The sequence below is a fragment of the Ruditapes philippinarum genome, unplaced genomic scaffold (assembly GCF_026571515.1).
Source record: "Ruditapes philippinarum isolate M1 unplaced genomic scaffold, ASM2657151v2 ctg12892_1_1_1_1, whole genome shotgun sequence".
NCBI classification, from domain to species: Eukaryota; Metazoa; Mollusca; class Bivalvia; order Venerida; family Veneridae; genus Ruditapes; species Ruditapes philippinarum.
The window spans coordinates 3,325-26,855 of NW_026866243.1; the positions used below are offsets into that span (position 1 = coordinate 3,325).

The 23,531-nt window shown below is 35.9% G+C and overlaps 1 protein-coding gene across 1 annotated transcript; it reads left to right on the forward strand.

Moving 5' to 3' along the window:
• The first annotated feature begins 245 nt into the window (after nt 1-245).
• On the forward strand, nt 246-20,765 carry LOC132731886 (uncharacterized). The gene is made up of 5 exons (XM_060718184.1): nt 246-1,005; nt 1,294-1,402; nt 1,658-1,787; nt 2,503-2,566; nt 19,717-20,765. The coding sequence occupies exons 1-5, from the start codon at nt 324-326 to the stop codon at nt 20,499-20,501; spliced, it is 1,770 nt and encodes a 589-aa protein (XP_060574167.1). The 5' UTR covers nt 246-323; the 3' UTR covers nt 20,502-20,765.
• The last annotated feature ends 2,766 nt before the right edge of the window (nt 20,766-23,531 follow it).

Here is a 23,531-nt window from a genome sequence, read left to right on the forward strand (position 1 = left end):
AATTATCGGCAGTAATCGTGTTACTGCCAGAGGCCAGGATTAAATTTATTGACAAGAGCTGTGTTATATACACGGGGTAAGTAAAACAGCGCAGTGATTAAGTGAAAGATTACTTTCCATTACTTATTTTTTTTTTACAAGAAAATGAAAATCAACGAATTTAAGAACCCACGAAAATGCCTGTTTTGATAAAACCACGAAATTTCATGCCCACGAATACAAATGATTTCACAGTAATACATTGTGTCTTGTTCATTTCAGGTCTATATGTAAAGAGTGCTAGTGCATGTAAAACACATACAAGATAACATTTGTTTCAACAAATGGATGAAATAAGCGATTTAGAAGATGTTCCTGAAGTTGAGCTGGGAGATATACGGTTGTTACTTAGGCAAGAGGCTGAGAACAGGGTTGTTGAAGATGATGGCTATACGTTGTTCGGCTGTCTTGCGTTATGTATAAAAAATCTGTTGTTGCGGATAACAGCTCGAAACAAAAACAAAACGACTCAAGGAACTACCATTGAAGATTATACCAAACCAGATGTTATTAAGAAAGGTGTTGTTGATCTTCTATCGAAACACAAGAAGCAGTTCAAATCGGTTTTGACAATACTTGTCGACGATATTCCACCAGAAGTGTTATCAAATAGTCAGACCGAAAGCAAAGAAAGTGAAGCTGATTTGGATACATTTTACCAAAGGGTTATCGAAGATTGTAAAAGTGATGAAAAATATAAACCTTATGCGAAGTTATGTATCTATGCAGCAGCAACATGTATAAATACACCTATATACATCCTTTGTGTAAGTGAGGCAGGGGAAATGCAATGGACTTACTTCAAACCATTATTCAAATTCGAAGGTCAACCGGAAGCTGTAATAACATATGTGACTATGTTCATATCTTCTGACAATACTTTCCATGGAATAGAATCACACGATCAATCTGCACCAAAACCAGTAGCAAGAGGTCTTGTAGGGATGTATATGTCAATTTTAGAAGGTACATGTAGTTTCCATTTACATAAAAACATAGCATTGCACTCACATGCACTGTATATTACATTTTATGTCATTCATCCAGTTATGAATTTAAAGCGACAATTTTGGCACAGAACATACCCCTACTACTTGCTGCTTTTTTCATCTTGATGTTTTTACTCATGCAGTCATTCTGAAAGCTTCATATTAAATTGTTAAGATTTATTAACAACTGTAAGGCATGTCTTTGTTATTTTTTTAAAAAGACGTCTGGATAAATAAAATTGTCAAATCTAAGTGTTTATTTCAGACACACCAGAAAAGAGCATTGAGGTTCCAGACGAGCTTAGGGATTTATCAATAGCTTCTAAATCTAAGCTATGTTACACTCTCAGTGGTGAAATGGTTTTAAAATCTTGGTAAGGTATAAACTTGCTTAATTTTAACAACTTAATTTATTATAACTAGTGCAAACTCATTCGTTAGTAGATTTATTTGAGATGTCTTCCTTGCAATTATTTCCTATTTATTTACGCAGCATTTTATTTTTATATTTGGGCGGGCAATTAAGCTTATGGTTTAATCCGTTTGTATGAAAATTATTCAAGAATTCAGAAGATTTCCTAAAAAAGTTTAGATTAGTTCATTAAATATTTTTTCACCTTATACTTCAGTGAACTGCTACGGAAGAAAGGCCTTTTAAACGAAAATGATTACCGCAAGATGACAGCACACAGAGCCACGAGAATTGAATTTGCCATGTTTGTCACAAACTCACCAGATGCGTTTGACATTGTGTGCCAGGTAAAATCTAAACTGACTTGATATCAAACGGGTCTATCCGTTATAAAGCTGGCCTGTTGCGAGCTGTATACCAGTGATTATGTTTACAAAGTTCGATTAGCCCATGCTTTTGTGGAAAAAGGGAAGATTTATTCATAGTAAAATAGAAGACTTCAGACCGAATCTACTTATTGTGTTTTTTTAAGCTGTCATTCCTATACTCTAACATTTGCCCTTTGAAGCTTTGTTTGTTAACAATAAAGAGTATTAACATCAATAGTCACGAGGGACCAGAAAACATAGCAACGACGAGATGATGTATAAATATTCAGGAAAAGTAGATAGCTGGGAGGAGCTATGAACAAAAACACACACATAAAAACGATGACAATCTCAAATGAAAGCAGCTTAAAGCAAAACAATGTGAAACTCTTCGGTTGTAAAAAGGAAAAGAAATACATTGTATTTTATCACAGCAAACCACGCCCAGAAATTTGCATCTAAAATATGGTTAAACTTTTATTACATTGAAAATAAAAGATAATACGTGTAAATGTTTATTTTATTTTGTTTTGATTGAAAATTTTATTTCTAAGATTATTTCAAATAATACCGTCCATACGAATAATGATGATAAAAATAATAAGAATGATAAATATAAACTTCGATTTTACTTTCTGTTTTGCGTCTACCTATGTCTGGAAATTTATTTCAGTAACTGCTGATTATATTACAGGTTCTGCTCAAACGCCGCGAGAAGACTATACTCAAAGAATACCTGAACAACTGGACCATCTTTGGTAGGTTTTAAAACATTTTTTTGTCTGTAATGGTACATCTATCTATTTCAAAACAGCTAATATCGTAGTGCAACACTTTTTGCTGATACATAAACTTTCACATTATAATTTACATATTTATAGCAAAGATGTTTTGATTCTGAAATTATATTACTGTGAAGTTTGAGGACTGTTTTGAATTGGATAGATTCTTTGTGGTTTTCAGTAAACGAAACGTTACAAAATATTATGAATGTCTCTTATATGTTCAGAGTAATAATAATATAAGAATCTTACACCGGCTGCCGGTACAGACCGGAATATCTAGCTCGAGGGTAACTGTTTACGGCAGTAACGAGGCTCTGCCGAGTTTCCGCTAAACAGTTACCCGAGAGCTAGATATTCCCGTCTGTACCGACAGCCGGTGTTTGATTCTTTTTCTTGCATATTACATGTCAATTATTTTCGGAACAGAAATTATGAAAACTGATATTCTCATTACGCACTTTTTTCTTATAGTAGCGTATGAACTTACAGCTTCATTCATAACGGAAAAATGACGTCATCCTAAGAACGCAATTCATTCATAAAAGGCGCGCGTCATTGACGTCATTTAAAGCACGCGTCTTGTCTTACATGGGGGGTGTAAGATAGAGTTTTCCAGCCCCGGTGAAAACGGTAGATAATCCTGTCTGATATGCAAGAATATATTGTGTGTATGGAAAAGTATAAAGACCTAGTTTAATAATCAAAGTTGATAAATTATAACCATTTGTATGAATTATATTTATTTTACCAAAATTATAAGTATTGCCGATATTGTAACTAAAGGTCAAATAATGACTGTCTGAAGTAGTATATGCGCCTCTTTACCCCCAAGACTGCGCATGCGCGGCGGCCATTTTGTTTTTATAAAAAGTAATTCATTTACATAGAAGAAATGACCTTACTACACATGCGCAGCGGCCGTGTTGAATAACAGACGCGCGGCGGCCATTTTGGATTCTTTTTTAAGAATGACATCATCACGTTATAAATAGAAATAAAAAATATCTCCCGGAAGTATACGGAGCTGACTCGTATACACGATCTAGGGCGTGGTCGCGCACATTGAGGGTTAGGTGCTGAGAGATGACAAGATAATACAGAGAAATCAATTTTATTTTATTATCAAAACTTATCAAACAGTATAAGTAAATAAATTGTTGAACAATATTAGTGAAAAAGTACTTATAACATGTAAAAATAAATTACAGATAAAAAGAACTATATACGAAATATATTTAAATATCATATAGATTTATCCATACAAGGATTGAATTAAAACGAACTATATTGATGCAAAAATAAATATATAAAACGAAATTATTCATTTCATTTAAACTTAAACATTAAACAATGTATAAAATAAATACATTTTACCTGAAAATAATACTTTTGTTGACGATGTTTCCTGCTAGACGTCCAGTTATAAAATGACTCCAATCATACATGTAATTGTACTTATTGCGCATGCTCGGACCTGTTTTTACAAGCGACATCATAAGTTATATTTAGATTAGGTCACGAGTGCAACGAACGTGATCATAGTCACATTGTCGAGCGTTTATTTATTTAAGGACGGATGTTCCACAATGAAAAGTAAACATGTCAAAGTTAATCCCCTTAAAGTCGCCACAATGTCTGGCGTGTGTTTATTGAGAGACGGAAACACTAACAATGGCCTATTGAAAAGTTAAAGTTAATCCCCTTAAAGTTGCCACAATGTCTGGCGTGTGTTTATTTAGGGACGGAAATGCGGACAATGCTCCATTCAACTGTCAAAGATTATTTGTCTAAAGTTGGGTTAACAATAGTCTTTTGAAATGTCACAAATAAACCTTAACAAGGAGTCACCTATATATAAAACGTGTTTGATGATGTATATATCTAAAATTAGCAATGATGTTCTATTCTAAAAATAACTACCAATAAAAACGTTTCTTTAGACAACCAATCAAATGCAAGAAGAAAGTGACCAATCAGGAGAGACTTTTGTTGTATATAAGACAGTGAGACACTAACACTGTTCATTAGAGTTCTGATACTCGACCAATAAACATGACTAGCTACAGATGCAAGTTTAGTATCGGTAATCAGAGATATGTACAAGTGAATGAATGGAAAGGCGAGCTGAGAGTCGATATTAGAGAATGGGAGGGTGATAAACCAACAAAAAAGGGCATCAGCTTAACGTTAATGCGATGGAAAAACTTGGTAGATCAGTTAGAATATGTTGACAGGGCTTTACAAAACAAGCAAAGCTATAAAACCCACGTTGGAGGAAATGTTTACTGTAACATCACCGACAACAGCGTATGTGTAGACATTAGACAGTACTGGAAGCCAGAACAGGAAATAGTACCAACTAAAAAGGGTATATGTTTAAGACCCAAAGAATATTCCTGTTTAAAGGAACTGGTTGCAGAAATAGGACGAGTGTTACCTGAATTGGATGCAGTGGTACCCTGTTATTTACAAAGTGATCACATGAACCAGATTGGAGCTTTACAATGTTCAGAGTGTAACCCCAATGATTGTCAAAACTGGTAAAATAAACTATAAATAGCAATGACAAAAGTACTATAAATAGATCGACAACCTCATTCTAAAAATAACATCCAATCAGCAATTAAACCGTGTGTATATAAATGAATATCCCACGAAGCTTTGGCATACACAAAATGAACGTCACTGACAACACACCCCTCAACAAAAATATGGAATATTACGAAAATAGACTGAAGACGTTTGAAACCTATCCGAAACAAATGTTACCAGATAAATACCAGTTAGCAAGTGCAGGATTGTATTACAGCGGCAAAGCTGACGTGTGTGCGTGTTTTCGATGTCACGTGAAATTGAGTGCTTGGGAAAGGTCGGACTGTGCATTGAGAGAACATTACAAGTGGTCTCCAAACTGCGAATATATAAGAATAGTAGGCGCTCCTCAACAAAAACCGACCCCAATAGGCGGATTTGGCGCGTTTGTATCAACAACTAGGCCAACACCTTACGGCTTTGGAGGATTCAGTTCAACTACAACTGCAGCAAATTTGTTTGTCAATAATAAGGCTATCACGACCCATCAAACGCATTGAATATGTTAACACTTGTCTGTATGGTTTGGATATGGCTGAGACACTATCAAGTGAGACGAGAATATCGCGAAGCTACAGAACATTTACTTGACATTTTGGAACGTTATATAGAAGACACCAGAACACATACTTTATACTCCACTGTATTGTAATATGTTTTGGAAACATTTGTTATAATTTTGTAAGAATGTGTATTTGTATTTGTTGTCAATAAACATGTCTAACTGGAAACAATATTTGTCTTCTTTGTATTTTGACACATCCAACCCAGCAAGCTATTCAGGTGTAGAAAAATTGTACCAATATATCAAGTCTGAGGGAAAATTTAAAATTGGGAGGCATAAAATCCGAAAATGGCTTCAAAGTCAGCAGGCTTATTCCCTGACTAGAGGAGCCAGAAGAAAGTTTCCTCGATCACGTGTGATTGTAGAAGGGATAGACAGCCAATGGGATATGGACTTGATGGATATGGTTGACTTGGCAAAACTAAATGACGGTTATAAATACGTTTTAGTGGCAATAGATATTTTTTCTCGCTTTGGCTATTGTGAACCTATTAAAACCAAGAAAGGGGGCGATGTTGTTAATGCATTAGAGCGAATTTTATCCGGTCCTAGAAAACCAAATACGGTGAGAACAGACAGAGGCATGGAGTTTAGAAGCCAAAAGGTCAATAAATATCTTCAGCACATGAACATTCATCATTTCTACGCTTTAAATACGGAGACAAAAGCGAACTTTGCGGAGATAGGTATCAAGACACTAAAGCATAAACTGTTTAGATATATGATAAAAAACAGAACCCAACGTTACGTTGACGTGCTTAGGAATATTGTACTTTCATATAACTCAACTATACATAGAAGTCTTGGTGATAAACCGATAAACATTACTAAAAAGTCAGAAGGAGAAAGCAGACTTCAGCAGTACTTACTTAGGACCAAAGGCAGGCCAACCAAACACAAGATTAGACACTACAGGTTCAAAGTAGGTCAGACAGTACGAGTATCGCACGTGAAAAGCGTGTTTGACAGAGAGTACTCTCAGAAGTGGACTGGGGAAATATTCAAAATCAAAAGCCGTTTCAAACGAGACAATGTATGCGTATATACCTTAATTGACTGGGCCAATGAAGAGAAAATTGATGGCACGTTTTACGAACAAGAATTACAGGCAGTTAGTGTGGACGAAAATACAGAATACCACGTTGAAAAAATATTAAAGAAAAGGACGCGAAACAAACGAAAGGAAGTACTAGTACGTTGGTTGCATTGGCCTAAGAAATTTGATAGCTGGATCCCAGAAAAGGACCTGACACACTACTCTTAAGTCACGTGATCATTTTTGTATATAAAACAGATATACCCCCAGAGAAATTGTCATTAATGATATTGAGATTTGAGACTTCACATGATGATAATTACCAACGTTGTGTGCAGCGCTAACTTAAGCTGTTCCATTGACTTGAGGCATTTATGCCATTGTATAGCTAACGCCCGTTATGATCCAAAAAGATTTCCCGGATTGATTTGGCAACACAAAACCATTGGCGGAAATTGTTTAGTTTTCTCCAATGGTGTAATTAATTGCAACGGAAAGGCACCCAGTATTACAGAGGGGCGTCAGAGACTACGTCAATATGCAAGACGTATACAGCGTCTTGGATTTACAGTACGGTTGAAAGAGATCAAATTGATAACAATATCCGCTAGTCACACCTTAAGTACCGCGTTAAATTTGCAGTTGTTGGCGAAAGAAAGACATGTCGTGTATGAACCCGAATTATTTCCCTCTCTAAATTTTAAAAGAGAAGGAGTCCATTTTTGTTGTTTTCATAGCGGCAAAGTGGTAATCACTGGTGTTATAAACTTGTCACAAATAGATGACGTAGTCTACCCTGTACTCATTGAACTGGAACTCTACACACGTAAGAAAGAGTGAGCGCCAAGAGAAATTAACCATGAACCAGTCTCAAGTGTATCGTAAACTCAACTTTCTTCTCCAGTTAAAAGATGTCACTGTAGCTGTCAGAAAGAATATGATCACTAATATGACAGGGGGTCAAATGAAGGCTATAGCGCAAGTGGCCAAAAGATTGGTAAATGGAACCATTAATCCCCCGAGAAGAGATGTTCAATTACTTGAAAGAAGACGAAATTTGCTACGATCCCTAGCTTCTGAAAATGTGTCACTAACTAGAAAGAAATCGCTGTTAAGACGTCATTACTCGTTTGTACCCGTATTGTTAAGACCATCGTATCTCTTTGACACTATTATGGACGAAATACGAACAACTACAACTAGAGAAGCGTAAGAAGACAGTGGTCATATGTATGTGTGAAGGCAAACAAACATGTCAGACTTTTACCTTTATCTCAGTAGTAGAGATTCGCAGGACATACGTAAGAACAATAACCCCGCAGACTTTTATATTCAGTTTCCCAAATCGTACACCATTGATGGACATTGGATTTGCGCTATTACAGAAATTACTCTTACCTGTGACTTTACGCCTAAAAGTAAAAGACTGTATTTATGCTGCAACCTAATACAACAAACTTACGTAAGAAACACGCAAGTACCCGTACTTAGAAATATTGAAGTCGGTTCAAGATACAAGAAACTTCAGTTTTTGGAATATAGCCACCCAGTATACGCACCAGTGACTGTGAATCATTTTAACTCCTTACATTTGTATTTGAGAGACGAAGATTTAAACATAGTTGAGTTCAATTCCAACGATCTTCATTGTGTATTACATTTCAAAAAAGTATGGGCTCCATAGAAGTTTACGATCACAAACAACAAAAATGGGTACCCTATATACCCGACCCTGAGAAATGGTATCAACATTTCAAGGACTTGAGGGACGGGTACGTTAAAGCCGATCATAAAGGCCGATACATTGTAGGTAGCGGAAATCAGATCAGAAAAATGGCTGAAATGAAACAATCACCTCCAGTAAAACTGGTTTCACCCGTAGCACAAGCAATAGAAATAGCAAAGTCAGAGGTCAATCGTAAGAAGGTTGAGGAGGGCAAAAAGCGTAAGAAGGGGCCCCAAAAGCGTAAGAAGGCACCGACACCCGCCTACAAATCATCTAAACGAAAGAGACCAAATCCAGAATTTCAATTCTAAACATGGAAGATTTTCATCAGGAAGAACTGTCTTTGTTTGTTACACCCCCTGCAGACACGTCATTACAATCGAGAGAATGGATAACATACCGTCCAGTAAATCAAGTAACAAACGCATCCGCCCTCGAATTTAATATACCGGGTCATACATCGGCGTACTTGGATCTAAAAAGAAGCGTGCTCAACTTAAAGTTACAAATAGTCCACGGGGACGGTAGTGCAGTAGACGCGGGCGAAGTAGTTGGACCCATCAATTTACCATTACACACCATATTCGGTCAAATCGATGTATCTCTTCAACAAACGCCTTTATCTCACACGGGAATCAATTATCCCTACAAAGCGTACATTGACACGATATTACAGTCCAATGAAAATACGCAAATTAACCTACTGACCAGTCAGCTCTTCTATAAAGATACAGGAGACGTTGGTACCATTGATGGTAAAACGGGAAGTAATGGTGGACTATTTTTCAGATACAACCTTACTAAAGGTAGCAAAATTGTAGAAATGGAAGGACCATTACACATTGATTTGTTTCAACAGTCGAAGCTACTGATTAACGGAGTCTCTGTAGGTATAAAACTCCATCCTACCAGAGACCCATTTAGACTAATAACAGACACCGTCAATCCCGATTATCGAGTGAAAATAGTTGACGCTTATTTTAAACTATGTATTCAGCGGCTAGCTAGTAGCGTACTTATAGCGCACGAAAAACTTATTCAAGACACACCAGCCGTATACCCTTACTTACGCACAGAGATCAAAACGACAGCTATTGCTACGGGTCAATTCAGTTACAGCGCGGACAATATTTTTCAAGGATTAGTGCCCAGTAAACTAATTATAGGTCTTGTTCCGAGTGCAGCGTTTAATGGCGACTTTACCCAAAATCCGTTCAACTTTAAACATTACAACTGCAGCTTCGTAGGACTCTATGTGGATGGACAGTCTTTACCTAGTCAACCGATGCAACCTAATTATACGGCTGATCAGTATGTTGAGTGTTACAGAACATTAGCTCTTTACAGAAGCGATTTAAACATTACAAAACAAGATTATAAGAAAGGGTACTGCTTATATGCCCTAAATATTGACCCCTACTATTCATTTAACACGAAAAGGAAGGGTCATTGTCGGCTAGAACTCAAGTTTGCAGAGGCTTTACCAGAGAGCGTCACCTTGATTATGTACGCCACATTCCCAGAAGTACTCAATATTGACAAAGCAAGGGCCGTCTACGTGAAATGAATAATTTAGAACTGGAACGTTTACTCGAAGGATACCCAGTAACAGTGTGCGCTGCTGATCAAATCCGTAAACAAAAAGGAAAATTCGTAATCGCCAATACAGACACGAGTAATGGACCAGGGAAACATTGGGTTACCTTTTATTTTCCAAGACAAGGACCGTACGAGTTTTTTGATTCTCTCGGAAGAATACCAAGTGACTACAATGTGGGCTTTGATACCGTATTAACGAACAAGTTTTGGATGGTGTGTGATCCTATTCAGGACACTAAATCAGATACCTGTGGGCTGTATTGTGTATATTATATCATTAACAGATGTACAGGAAGGACTTTAAAAGACATTGTCAAACCTTTTAATGTAAATGATAGACAATGTAATGATATATATGTTAGAAATATTGTAAATAAAAACAAACACTGACATGTATTCATATGTATTTTATTTTGTATGTATCAATAAATATAAAAAGAGAAGAGCATTGTCTTTGTTGTTTCTTTAATAAATCCAGTTTATAGTTTTGTCAATTGTTTTAAGAGTCATTTTGGGTTTCTTTACACTTTTTGTTTTCTTTTCACGTTGCCCAGGTGGCGGCAAAGACACTTTAGGTGGGATAGTCTGGTCATCTTTTACTTCTCCAAACCCTTTGTAACTAGGCTGTAGTATGCGCTGATACTTTTCGTAAGGAACAAGAATAAACTTTTCCATTATTGTAGTACAGGTTCCAAATACGCTAAGGCAATTTTCACCAAAATATATATTGTTCTCAGGTTGCCGGGAATAGCTTCTTTTTTCTTTTGAAATCCAATTTTTTTGTTTCCCAGCAAGTAGATAAAACGTCTATGTCGTTTAAGAAGTGATTTTTCAGTTGACGTCAATTTTATCGTGAATCGCAGAATGTTGTAGGCGATTTGAGCTAGCACTTTTAGTTGACTTTTCGTGACTGTTCTCAACAATGCTTTCCTTTGGGTCACTGTAGTGTCCACTAGTAAATTCAAAAAATGGCGTTGCTGTTTGATGAGTTCGACCATAATTACTCTTACAAGTTTCGTACTGCTTCTTACGTTAATCTGTAGACTATAGGGTCCTCCCTCGGGAAAATTTGAGTTCGTAATCGATATTTATCCTCAGCATGTGGACTCATGTCTACCAAAAAGTAACCGTGCTTTGTGCTTAGGGCGTCTTCATAGGCTTTTACAAATCCTTTACTTTTACCGGGATACAACTGCCGTCCCAATATTCCCACCTGAGAGACATCTCTTAAATTTTTCATCAATACCATATACCATGTATTTAAAGCAATTGTTCTGGCATGTTTACCTCCTGGATACAAGTTTTGCGTGATAAGTATGACAGACACTTTTCTGTGATGACATCCTTGCGTGAAAAGAAGCTCCATATCTTTGTTTTTCATAACTTCGTGCATAAGATCGTCAACGATAATCAGTTTATGTCTCTTGTCTTGGGTAAAATGATCCAGTTCCTCCACTGTTGGAAGCCCTTGTTTACTATAAAAGTTTGGAATGGATCTTTCCATCTCATCAAATAAATCCTGATGAATTCCATAAGAATATAAGATGTGTGTTGGCGGGTCTGCAGAATACATATCCTTCACGTTTTGCAAAAATTTGTACACCCATTGCGTTTTTCCGCTTCCTGTCTGACCACTTATACATATACTGGAGCATGGTTCAAACGGTAGGGATGACTTCATTATTTCTTTAGCTTTGGACTGGGTAAGGCGTATCCGATACAGCTACTTAATAGACTTATCCACAATTCGCTAGCACCGTTTTGAAGAGATAAGTTAATGATAGAGGTAATGATAATAATGTAGACAATGATCATTTGGCAAAAATAGACAATTTCAGCCTGGGGAACTCGTGCTCCTAATAAATGCCAACGGTCACTAGTGGACCTGCTTTCGTCTTCGTTAGAGTGTGGAAAACGTATAAAAGTTTCCCTTTCTGGTGTGTGAGTGTCTGTAGGATTCATATTCTTACGTTTTATATCGAAAATAAAATACAAAGACATTATATTCTTACATACTTTTATTCAATTATATACATTTTTCAAACCACACGTGACAAAAACAGAAATGGTAATGACAAAAATTGAAAAACAAAAACATAAATAGAAACGCTAGTGACAAAAACTGAAACGCTAGTGACAAAAACTGAAACGCTAGTGACAAAAACTGAAACGCTAGTGACAAAAACTGAAACGCTAGTGACAAAAACTGAAACGCTAGTGACAAAAACTGAAACGCACCCTATGGAAATTTACATGTAAACGTGCAAAAACTGAAACGCTAGTGACAAAAACTGAAACGCTAGTGACAAAAACTTAAACGCTAGTGACAAAAACTGAAACGCTAGTGACAAAAATAGAAATGCTAATTACAAATTCAACATCTTTTACATTTATTTTATCTAATATCCGTATGGTACAGTATCAAATTGTTCAATTCTTCTACGTTTGGTATACACCATCTGGTAACTTTTTTTTTCTTCTCTATTATACAATTTTCTTTTTCTTTTATCTCTACAAATTTTACTAGGGTTGGTTACAATAATACTTTTATCACTTTCTCCATCTGTAACTATTTCCTTCACACTTTCAAAGTTGATAAGTTGGCTATTTTTATAATTTAATGTGAAACCCCTAACTTTACAAGTTTCGTTGTTTTTATTAGTTTTATAAGCATAATTTTTAGGACCACCCGACACAAATTCTACAATGTGCTCCCCTCCACTCAGCTCATCCGTGAGTTCACCCAAGTAATCTCCTAATGGCGGATCATACTGTCCAGGGCGACTCACATAAATAACGCTGTCCGTATCGTAATACAACACTCGTCTATTAAGCTTTTCGAGCACACTGTAAAGTTTGAGTCTTGCCCAGCATGTAGTAAATGTAGCTAAGTATATGTTCGTTTTATTATCTTCGGGTTGGCAGTCTTGTTTATATTGCCATTCTATTTGAATCATATCATTTGTCAGTATGTGAAAATTCAGAGGTTCTTTCGTCGGATCGGCAAACAACTGAAAGAACAGGTTGGCCTGTAGTTCGTGGAAGAACTCTGTCTGGCGCATATTGAGTCTCTGACCAAACTTGCCCCAAAAACTATTGAGACATAACTTAGCCAGAGCTCTCAAACCCGGGTTCTTCGAGATGTTTGTCCGATCCAATGAAACTCCCTCTTTTTGTAAGTATTGAGACACATAATTTGTCATGTCTTGCTCATTGTGTATCCAGTCAGGAGAACCGCTTGCCTCTTGCTTAAACTTTAAAAATGTGTTTATGTAATTGGCAAACAGTCCCCCTGATCTGGTTTTTGGGTCATATTGTGTGGATTCCTCCCAGTGGTATACTTCGTAAATCTTTTTAATTCGATATCCTAATTTAACGGCCGTTTGAATCTCCGGAGTACACCACGTACCAGTCAACTCTCTTTCTTGTTCAGAACATGCGCATGGGTTTTGATTTTCAGTATCGGCGCAGGCCCTACATAGAGGAAATTTCAACTTGTTATTTGAGCGATACGGTAGCACGGGATGGTATAATCCTCTAGGTGGTAGTATTTTAACCTTAGCTATACCAAAATAGCTCTTGATATCTTTAAAATCTTTGGTTATGATGGTAGGATGACCTACGGGATATTGACAATACTTATTCACCCATGGATACAAGCTCGTGAAATCCACGTACTTGATTTGTTCCTGTTCGTCTGCTTTGTAATAAAGTTGACTGGCATTGGTGCGACCCCCAAAGAAACTTTCCCTCGGGTCTAACCTATCAATTATATCTAAGCTTTCTACGAATTGTTTCAGTTTAGTATTTTGAATCTTTTGTTTTTTGAATTCGTGGTCCCAAATGCAAACGTATTTCATGCCTAACTGTTGAATGTAAGCTTTCTTTTTCATTGTTAACGCATACAATTCATCTAATGATTGGTTGGTGAGTGGGTGGCGCGTTTCTTCTCGGTTATCTGTGAAACAATCAAGGCATCCATGAAAAATACAACCATGGTACTCATAGGCCGTGTTTGTTTCTTCACAGTAACCGTCTAATTTGTAACGTGTTCCCGGTAAAGATTTCTCTCCCTTATTTAAAGCATGCTGAATTTTGACGTTTTTTGTACACGCCACCCATTCTAACCATTGTATGGACGCTTCGCTATATTGATCATTATAACCACTAGGAGGAATTTTCGCTATGGGTGTCCTTACAAATTCTGTCTCAGTTACTTTCTCACCCGTGAGTTTGGTTTCGAGGATCCATTCGTTTCCGCGCAACACATAAAGCTTTCCATCTATTAATTTTGAAGGTATCCAATCATCACTGCCCTCTAATTTTACTTTCCATTCTTCTTCTAAAAATTTGGTTCTAAAGACATTCATGCAGACGGAAGCTATGGTCACGGAATCGAATGGATCCACGGCTCCGACCCACGTTTTTTCTTTCTTTCCTTTTTCATTCACCACCTCTATTCTTTCACCCGTAGCACTCATTAACAACTCTCTAAATTTCAAACACGCTTGTCTTAAAATATCTACATCACTCCTACAATAATCTAATATTTCTTTTCTAAAATCAAACACGTCGTCCTTTCTCTCACTCAACCACACTAACAATTCAGCTCTCTCTTTCTCACTCATAAAATCATGACCATAACACTGAGCATCTGGGTACGGGCCTACATAAGTTTGATTTTCGCTAGTATTGAAGTAATGGGGAAACCAACCTTTCTTTAGTTCAGTCAATCCAAACGCTTTAGGGAGGGCGGACAATTTCATAGGTAAAAAATTCAAACTGTCAATCACTTTGATATGTAAATCTGACTCTATTGTCATATACATAATTTTGGAGCCACTGTAAATAATCTTGTCCGGTCTCATGGATTGGTCTATTAAGTACTCTAACAGAAAATAACCGTCGTAACCTTTCATATTATGAGCAAATACTTTGAAATATTCGTGCTGGGGGGAAAATAACCATTCGCCAAATTTTTCTGCAGTGTCGGCTCCTTCGAACGTGACTTCTCTGAATCCACATTTACCCGGACACGGTCCTGGGTCTTCATTATCATGTAGCTCAGAGTTGTCACATTCGTCGCACCGTGAACCACATTTTTTACATATTGATTCGGGGGTCAAAGGTTTATCGATACATTTTGGACACACAGTATGTGCTACTACGAAATTGGGACGATGAGTGGCTTTTCCGCACCAAGATGATTTACAGTGTTGACATTTAGAGCAAGATTTACATACCTCATGTGATTGACAGTCTTTACAATCTCTTTTTCTACTCGCTACATATCCATTTTCACACTCTGACACTTTATCCTGACTACATTCAAAATCAAAAAATATAAATTTAGAATTATAATGTTCCTTGGCTGGTGTGGCTCTCAAATAACATAAATGTCCTTCCATTACATATTGTTCGCATGATGTACACAGGTATTCTCCACACTCATGGTCTTCTTTCTTCCTTTTATCGGTTCTTAATACTTTATAACAGGTAGGGCATTTCCAGTATTTTTGACACTGGGATAGCCCGTTGGGTTTTCCTTTACATTTTCCTTTTTTATGTACTGGTACTGTTTTATGTTGTTTAAAACATTTGTCTGATCTGCATGTCATGTTACAGTTATCACATTTGACTGTGTTGTTTGTTTCTGGGCAGTTGTCCGTCTTACACACAATACAAGAGGTCTCACACTGATGATTTTCTCTGTGGTCGTAGTGTTTGAGGCATTGGTCGCAGAAATACCTCGCGCTGAAGAATCCCGTTATGCTGGTAATGGCATGAAAGTGGTCGTCGTCCACGAGGTACAGGTAAATACATGGACGCTTGTCCTTACTAGGGCTAGTTATGAACTTGTTACCTAGTCTGGCGCTGACCACCATCACGCGCACCCCCAACACTTCTTCGAACGCCTCCATGTCATTCAAACTTGCTGGACGATCTAAAGGTACTCCGGCTAATTGGCTGATGGCTATCGCTAACTGTCTCTGTTCGTCTCTTCTCTTTTCAGTGAGCTTCTGGTAGTAGTTGTTTGGAACTTTGTTGTGTTCTAGTATAAGCTGTAGATTAGACTTCTTTTGACGTTTTTTAGCAATCTCTTTCCATTCTTCCGGTGTACATATATTAAGTTTCGCCCAACTTACCCCGATCGCCCTGGCCATACACAGTTGATCTTCGTTCTCAATTGTGACTATAGAGGTTTTCAACTTTAATGAATTGTTCTTGCCTTTTAGTTTGGTAATTCTTCGCCTTGCTCCTCCTTTTGGTAATTCGATAGTGCCTATGGAGATGTAAAAGCTTTCATCAATGGATAAGTTTTGGTTGCTGTTGAGTACTTTTTCAATTATTTCCATAATTTTATTGGCGTCCAACTGGTCCAAGGGCTGAAGCGGAACAATGATAGGGTCGTGTAATCCTTGGTGATGAATGACGACCCGGCCCAAATCGTTCCCCGCCAAATTGCCGCGGGCTTCTTCCAACACGTTTTCAAACATTTCGTGAAGCCCTTGTCTCACATCCTGTAGCCGGAGGCCATGATGCTGTTCGTCCACTTTCACTTGATAAGTCCGGTCCACCGCTGCTTTTGTTGCGTATGTCCTTTCTGATTTTTTTCTGATCGTATATTTAAGCTGCCTCGGGGTGTCGGGTCTATGAGATGGTCCTGGTTGAGTATCATCCCCACCCCCTATCATAACTGACAACTGAGGGCTCCACTCCCCATCGTTTACACAGGCAGTTGCCATCTCATCCATTTCTTCATCAAATAATAATGCTCTCACTGCACCTTCAATTTCCTCTTGCTCTCTTACATACTCTAACGCCATATTAAAATTGTCCATATTTTCTTGGTTCTGTAATGTACCGCCTAAACTTTCAAGTATACTTTCCAGTTCTTCATCCACAAAGTTATCTCCATATTGTGGGTTCCTTAGCTGAAATAATCGAAACCGCACCCCTGGGGAATCTTGTATACCCCACGTCGCCGCAAAATTCATCAGCTCATCTGCGTCGGTAAACGTATTCACGATAATATCAAAGTGTTCCATATTACTGGTATAAATTCTAAAGTTAGAATGACAAAGTGGGCTCATGCACATTCTTATATACTCTTCAGTAGCGAACGTCGTCTATTTTTAATAAGAACGTCATCGTTTTCCATTTTGATTGGCTAATTCGCTCTTATGTAAATAGAAGCTAAACATAGTAACAACTTTAAGGGGATTAACTTTCACTTTTCAATAGGCCATTGTTAGTGTTTCCGTCCCTAAATAAATAGACGCCAGACCAAGTGGCGACTTTAAGGGGATTAACTTTGACAGTTGAATGGACCATTGTTAATGCATCCGCTCTTAAATACATAGACGCGCGACTATGTGACTACGATCACGTTTGATTCACTCGTGATCAGATCTAAAAATAACTAAAAAGGTCATAGCTCCGAGCATTTAGGAATAATACACTAATGCTTTGTGTCATTTGGATCCGGGTCGCCAAGAAGTCAACAAGTAATATTTTTATTGAATAAAGCAATACCGGTTAAAGTAGTCATAACATAATAGTCACGCGATGAACAAGTTACAAAAAGTGCATTTTCATTTAAACTTTTAAAAGGGAAAAGTAAAATTGGTAAGTGTCCATTTAAATATACTTATCTACATAATGTTTTATTTTAATGTTTATTCATATAAATTTATAACACAGAGTACAAAAATATAAAGGTGATTTTTTATAAAACAAATAATTTACTGAAGAGAAAAAAAATCAGATTTTATTCATAAATGATTTTACTTCCAGCTTGAGATTACAAGCTTATAGCATTTGTCAAGACCTTTCGCTCAATACCAAACACGGTTAGCTTAGGTCCAGTAATGAAGGTGTAAATCAGTATTTTACGCATAAGTGATTTCACTTCAGGTTTGTTTGTTCCAGCTTGTAGCATTTGTCAAGACCTTTCGTTTGATATGCAACATGCCCATGTTATGTCCAAAAATAAGCGGATATTCATCATTTTACGCATGAGTGATTTTGTCAGATAAATTCAAACTCTCCTATCTCAAAAACGGTAAGAGATAGATCCATGTAATAATACATTTTCTGTATCTACTCACCCAGATCTTTCAAACGGCATAAAAATTTAAGGGTTTTTATGGACTTTTAAAAATGGTTTAAAAACCGCTAATGGGCCATAACTCGAAAACAGCTAAAAATAGAATCGAGAACCTAGGGTTTATTTTGAAGCATTCTGTCAGGTCTATCATTTGATGCGAAAAAAATCAAAATGTATATCGTAAAATGTTGCACAAAAGACGAAAAACGCTTTTTCTGTTGTATTTTTGTTCGGTTATAATAGTTTTTTTTATAATTTTGCACATTCGTGATGATCAGTTTTAAAACGTTTCTTTTCCAAAATGAGTTTAAAATTATGCCCTAGTGGTAAACTAACACTTCAATAAATAATTAATTACCCGCTTTTACTTTAGACGGATAAACTTTAACAGTTGAATGGAGCATTGTCCGCATTTCCGTCCCTAAATAAACACACGCCAGACATTGTGGCAACTTTAAGGGGATTAACTATAACTTTTCAATGGGCCATTGTTAGTGTTTCCGTCTCTCAATAAACACACGCCAGACATTGTGGCGACTTTAAGGGGATTAACTTTGACATGTTTACTTTTCATTGTGGAACATCCGTCCTTAAATAAATAAACGCTCGACAATGTGACTATGATCACGTTCGTTGCACTCGTGACCTAATCTAAATATAACTTATGATGTCGCTTGTAAAAACAGGTGTGAGCATGCGCAATAAGTACAATTACATGTATGATTGGAGTCATAACTGGACGTCTAGCAGGAAACATCGTCAGCAAAAGTATTATTTTCAGGTAAAATGTATTTATTTTATACATTGTTTAATGTTTAAGTTTAAATGAAATGAATAATTTCGTTTTATATATTTATTTTTGCATCAATATAGTTCGTTTTAATTCAATCCTTGTATGGATAAATCTATATGATATTTAAATATATTTCGTATATAGTTCTTTTTATCTGTAATTTATTTTTACATGTTATAAGTACTTTTTCACTAATATTGTTCAACAATTTATTTACTTATACTGTTTGATAAGTTTTGATAATAAAATAAAATTGATTTCCCTGTATTATCTTGTCATCTCTCAGCACCTAACCCTCAATGTGCGCGACCACGCCCTAGATCGTGTATACAAGTCAGCTCCGTATACTTCCGGGAGATATTTTTTATTTCTATTTATAACGTGATGATGTCATTCTTAAAAAAGAATCCAAAATGGCAGCCGCGCGTCTGTTATTCAACACGGCCGCTGCGCATGTGTAGTAAGGTCATTTCTTCTATGTAAATGAATTACTTTTTATAAAAACAAAATGGCCGCCGCGCATGCGCAGTGGGGGTAAAGAGGCGCATATACTACTGTCTGACTATAGAATGTAAGAATTATACTTTCATCTATTGTACCACAAACTGTGAATGTATTGTTTGTTGGCAATTAAGTATGAAAGATGGCCGTATATTTAATCTCTTCCTACGCTAACGTAAATGATAGACTTCTTTATTACAGTTCGATCATGTGGTTTCCTTGCAAAGTTTGATGCATTAATAGAGCTGGATATTGCAATTTATGAGAGAAATATTGCTGTGTCGGCTTTTGTGAATTCTTGCATAGCCGGAGGACAAGAGTTGGATGAAAGAAGAAGGAGAATAACAACAACAGTGATCGCAAGCTCGTCGGTCGGCATTGTGTCTGGAGGTATGGTAATTGCAGGACTTATACTTGCACCCTTCAGCTTCGGTGCATCGTTAGGTCTTAGTATCGCAGGAGGGGCCATTGGCGTGGGTTCCGGGGTTGCAGCAGGAACTGCAAGGACCGTTGAAGCTGTAAAACAGAACTCTAAATTAAATGACATCAAGGCGGAACAAGAAGAAATTAAGTCAAAGGAACAAAGAGTAGCTTCAGCGCTTCAAAAAGTTGAAGAATATTTTAGAACAGAGATTGCAAATTCTAGCACAACGGACACCGAAGGTCCTGGATCAAGCATACGAGGTTTGCTTGCTATTGGTTCAGCTCTCCGAGCTGGTCATAGTATAGCAGGTATAGCTCTTGCAGCAGTAAGGTTAGGAACAACAGCCGCAGCTGTAACGGCATCTGTTCTTGGACCTTTATCCTTGGTATTCGATGTTGCATTTCTGGCAGAAGCAGCGCATAATAAACACACAGGTGATAAAACAAATGCTGGAGAAATGTTGCATGACATGGCTGAAACTGTTGATGTTAAGTGTAAAATATTTAACAGTATGCTTCGTGGAAATTGTGACGAACACAAACGATTATTTGAGTGGGCGTAAAACAATAGGTACATGAAGTTAATAAAATAAATTTATGTATGAAAGGCACATAATGTTTATGCATAATATTCCTCTGATCAAGTGTGTGTTGTTTTGTTACTTTGTGCTTGCGTCTGCTTATATGCATATTAATATTTCGCTGAAGGTAAACCTTATATGAAAGATTTTAAGGAAAAGGATAAGTGTATTGATATACATTTGTATCGGAGTATTTTTTTAAACTATTTGTTCAGTGTCGTCTATAATAAAGTACATTACGAATCATTTATTAGTTATATATTAAATGATATTATTGTATTCTAGACAATTACTTTCAGGAAATCAAAGTTAAGTAAATTACGAAAACTGTAGTGAATAAAAAAACTAGCAATTCTTTGGAGCTATCAAGTGTAAATTAACATGTCATGATCATAAACTAACTTGACTGTCACAATTTACTTTCCTGAATCTGCTATAAAGACCACAGATTAATGCGATGCCGTCAAGTCAAGATTTTGTAAATGTAATATTCTATTCATCCTTCGTCAACTATGATATAACTTGGCACTCCATTTCATTTCTCAGTGCGTATTATTCAGAATTCGTTTCTATCTAATCATGCCGGCATTCGCCATTTATAATTTATTGTTTTGTGTAATTAAAACACACAATGTATCTGTGAGACGTTTTCACCACTGAAAAAACAAGGATTTCGTGGATACATTGCAAAATTTTGATCACACATACGTTGATTTGTTTTTGTTCACGTCAGGTCAGTTTCACTTTCATCATTCAAGAAAGATAACATTGTGTTTAAAATAATTAAATCATATGGCATTGAAACAAAAGAGAATTTTTGAAATGTGTGATAAAAACAAACTGTTTTCATGATCTAACTTTAACTGTTGATTTATTTTGTTATTATCTACTTAGTTATTACAATAGCGTATTAATTATTGTAATCTAACGCAGACTTGTTCATATCACATTTTTAATCTGAACAATTGGCAAGTGTACATCCTCAAATTTGTGTGAAACAAATGAAGTCTCGAAAAACAATTAATTGAATTCAATACTATGATTTTATTAACAATGTTAATTGTTGGTTTTAATCAATAAACTTACACTTGTTTTGATAAAACAATATTTTTAGTTTGAAAGTCGTTACAGTTTTTGCAATGGAACGAAAATGATATAAATCTAAGTAGTATATAGTAATTTAAGGTAGTATATAGTAATTCAACGGACTCTTCTCGTTTTGACTGACCGTCAAACGAAAATACCTTGATTAATTAATAATAATAATAATTTATAGTATGAGAGGTAAAAAAATATTTGGTACAATAATGTTTGATTAAGTTCATCATAAATACACAAATTATATATAAGAAACGATAAAAGGATCGGAGTTTGATACATGCAATTGGTGTATAGATTATTTTATTCCACGATAGAGGAATTTGGCATATAAGAAAATAACTAAAAAAAGTTAATAATCCAGTCATTTGTAAATTAGCTGTAAATTAACTGAGGTACATGATGTCAAATAAACTTTACAAAAGTTTCAATTTACAAGAGAATAAAAAAAATAAAACATGCATTTGAATTAATTATAAGTAAGTATTTTTACATTAAAACAGAAATGAAATATTAGTTCAGCAGGGTTTTTTTTCGGGATGCTGACCCAAAGTTCTTTTCTATATAATAGTAAAATATTTAACATCTATCTCCTGGCGTCATTCAGAAAATGCATGTACATAATATAAAAATATGTACTTTCATTTATTCATACATTAAACCCAATGTAAGCTAAAAATAATATTGTTTTACTATTTTTTTGCAAAGTAAGTTAATGTTTTTTTTTTCTGAAAGGAACTTTGCATCACTATCAGTACTTATTAGTATTTTAGAGAAATGTTAGTTTTATGAAATAAATATATATATCACGAAACTTTTTCTTTAATTTAACCAGAACACCGTTATTATACAAGTAGACGTACTCTTACTACTGAGCATTATCATTTGGACATTATTATTATTATTATTATTATTAGACTCGATTATACAATGGAGAATGACTAATTGATAATTGGGCATAATTATCATTTTAGAATATAACAATTTAGAATGAATAATAAATAGTTGGATACATCTTTATCGTAGAATATTACATTTGATAATGACTTCCGAATAGTTTGCCTTCATTTTTATTTTTTTTAAGAATGAATTATTAAACAAAGTCAATAAAACATTATTTTATAGCATTATTAATGAATTATTGTAATTCTCTCTTTTATCATTTAATTAAATGATTGCAATTTACATTTTTTATTCTATCTACGCAATGAATGCTTTGCAACACATATTAAATATTAAACGGAAAAAATGGGAAAATTATACCAACACGCTGACATGACCAATATCTCTCAATCTCTTTATTCCATCAAATATTTCTCTTGAGAGTTAAGTAATGACAAAATAATGCATTTATTTAATAAATATCAGTGGTCTTTTGGGAGATTTCAATTCAATACGTTTTGTTTGAAATGCGAGTTCAAAATGAATAAAAGAGAGCGACAGGCACAAAACGCAGCCCCGAACATTTTTAAAATTTTGAAAAGGGGTAACCTCTCGGAAGTAATAAAAACAACAATATTTCATGAAAATTGCAGTCTCGGTTTGATAAAACCGGTTCATGAATGCAACATCTCTCACATCCTCTAGTTAAAGCTTTATTCAGTCTTCAACAAAAAATAGAGAAAAACAGAATCCCTTAAGAAAGCCCAACACGGCAAAATTGAAAATGTTGCAGGCTCGGTTTGATTGAGTCTGTTCATAGACGGTACTGGAAAGTGCAAGCTACCGTCCACGCCCCTAGCACCGGCTTAAGCAGAATTCAACATATAACACGAACTGGTACAATTTGAAATTTTGAAACATCCGCAGATGTGTTCATATGACGGTTATCATGGAACCTTCAATGCGACACGTAAGTACCATTCCATGAAAAGCGGCATATGGTCCCCAAGTAAAAAATGAGCCTCATTGAAC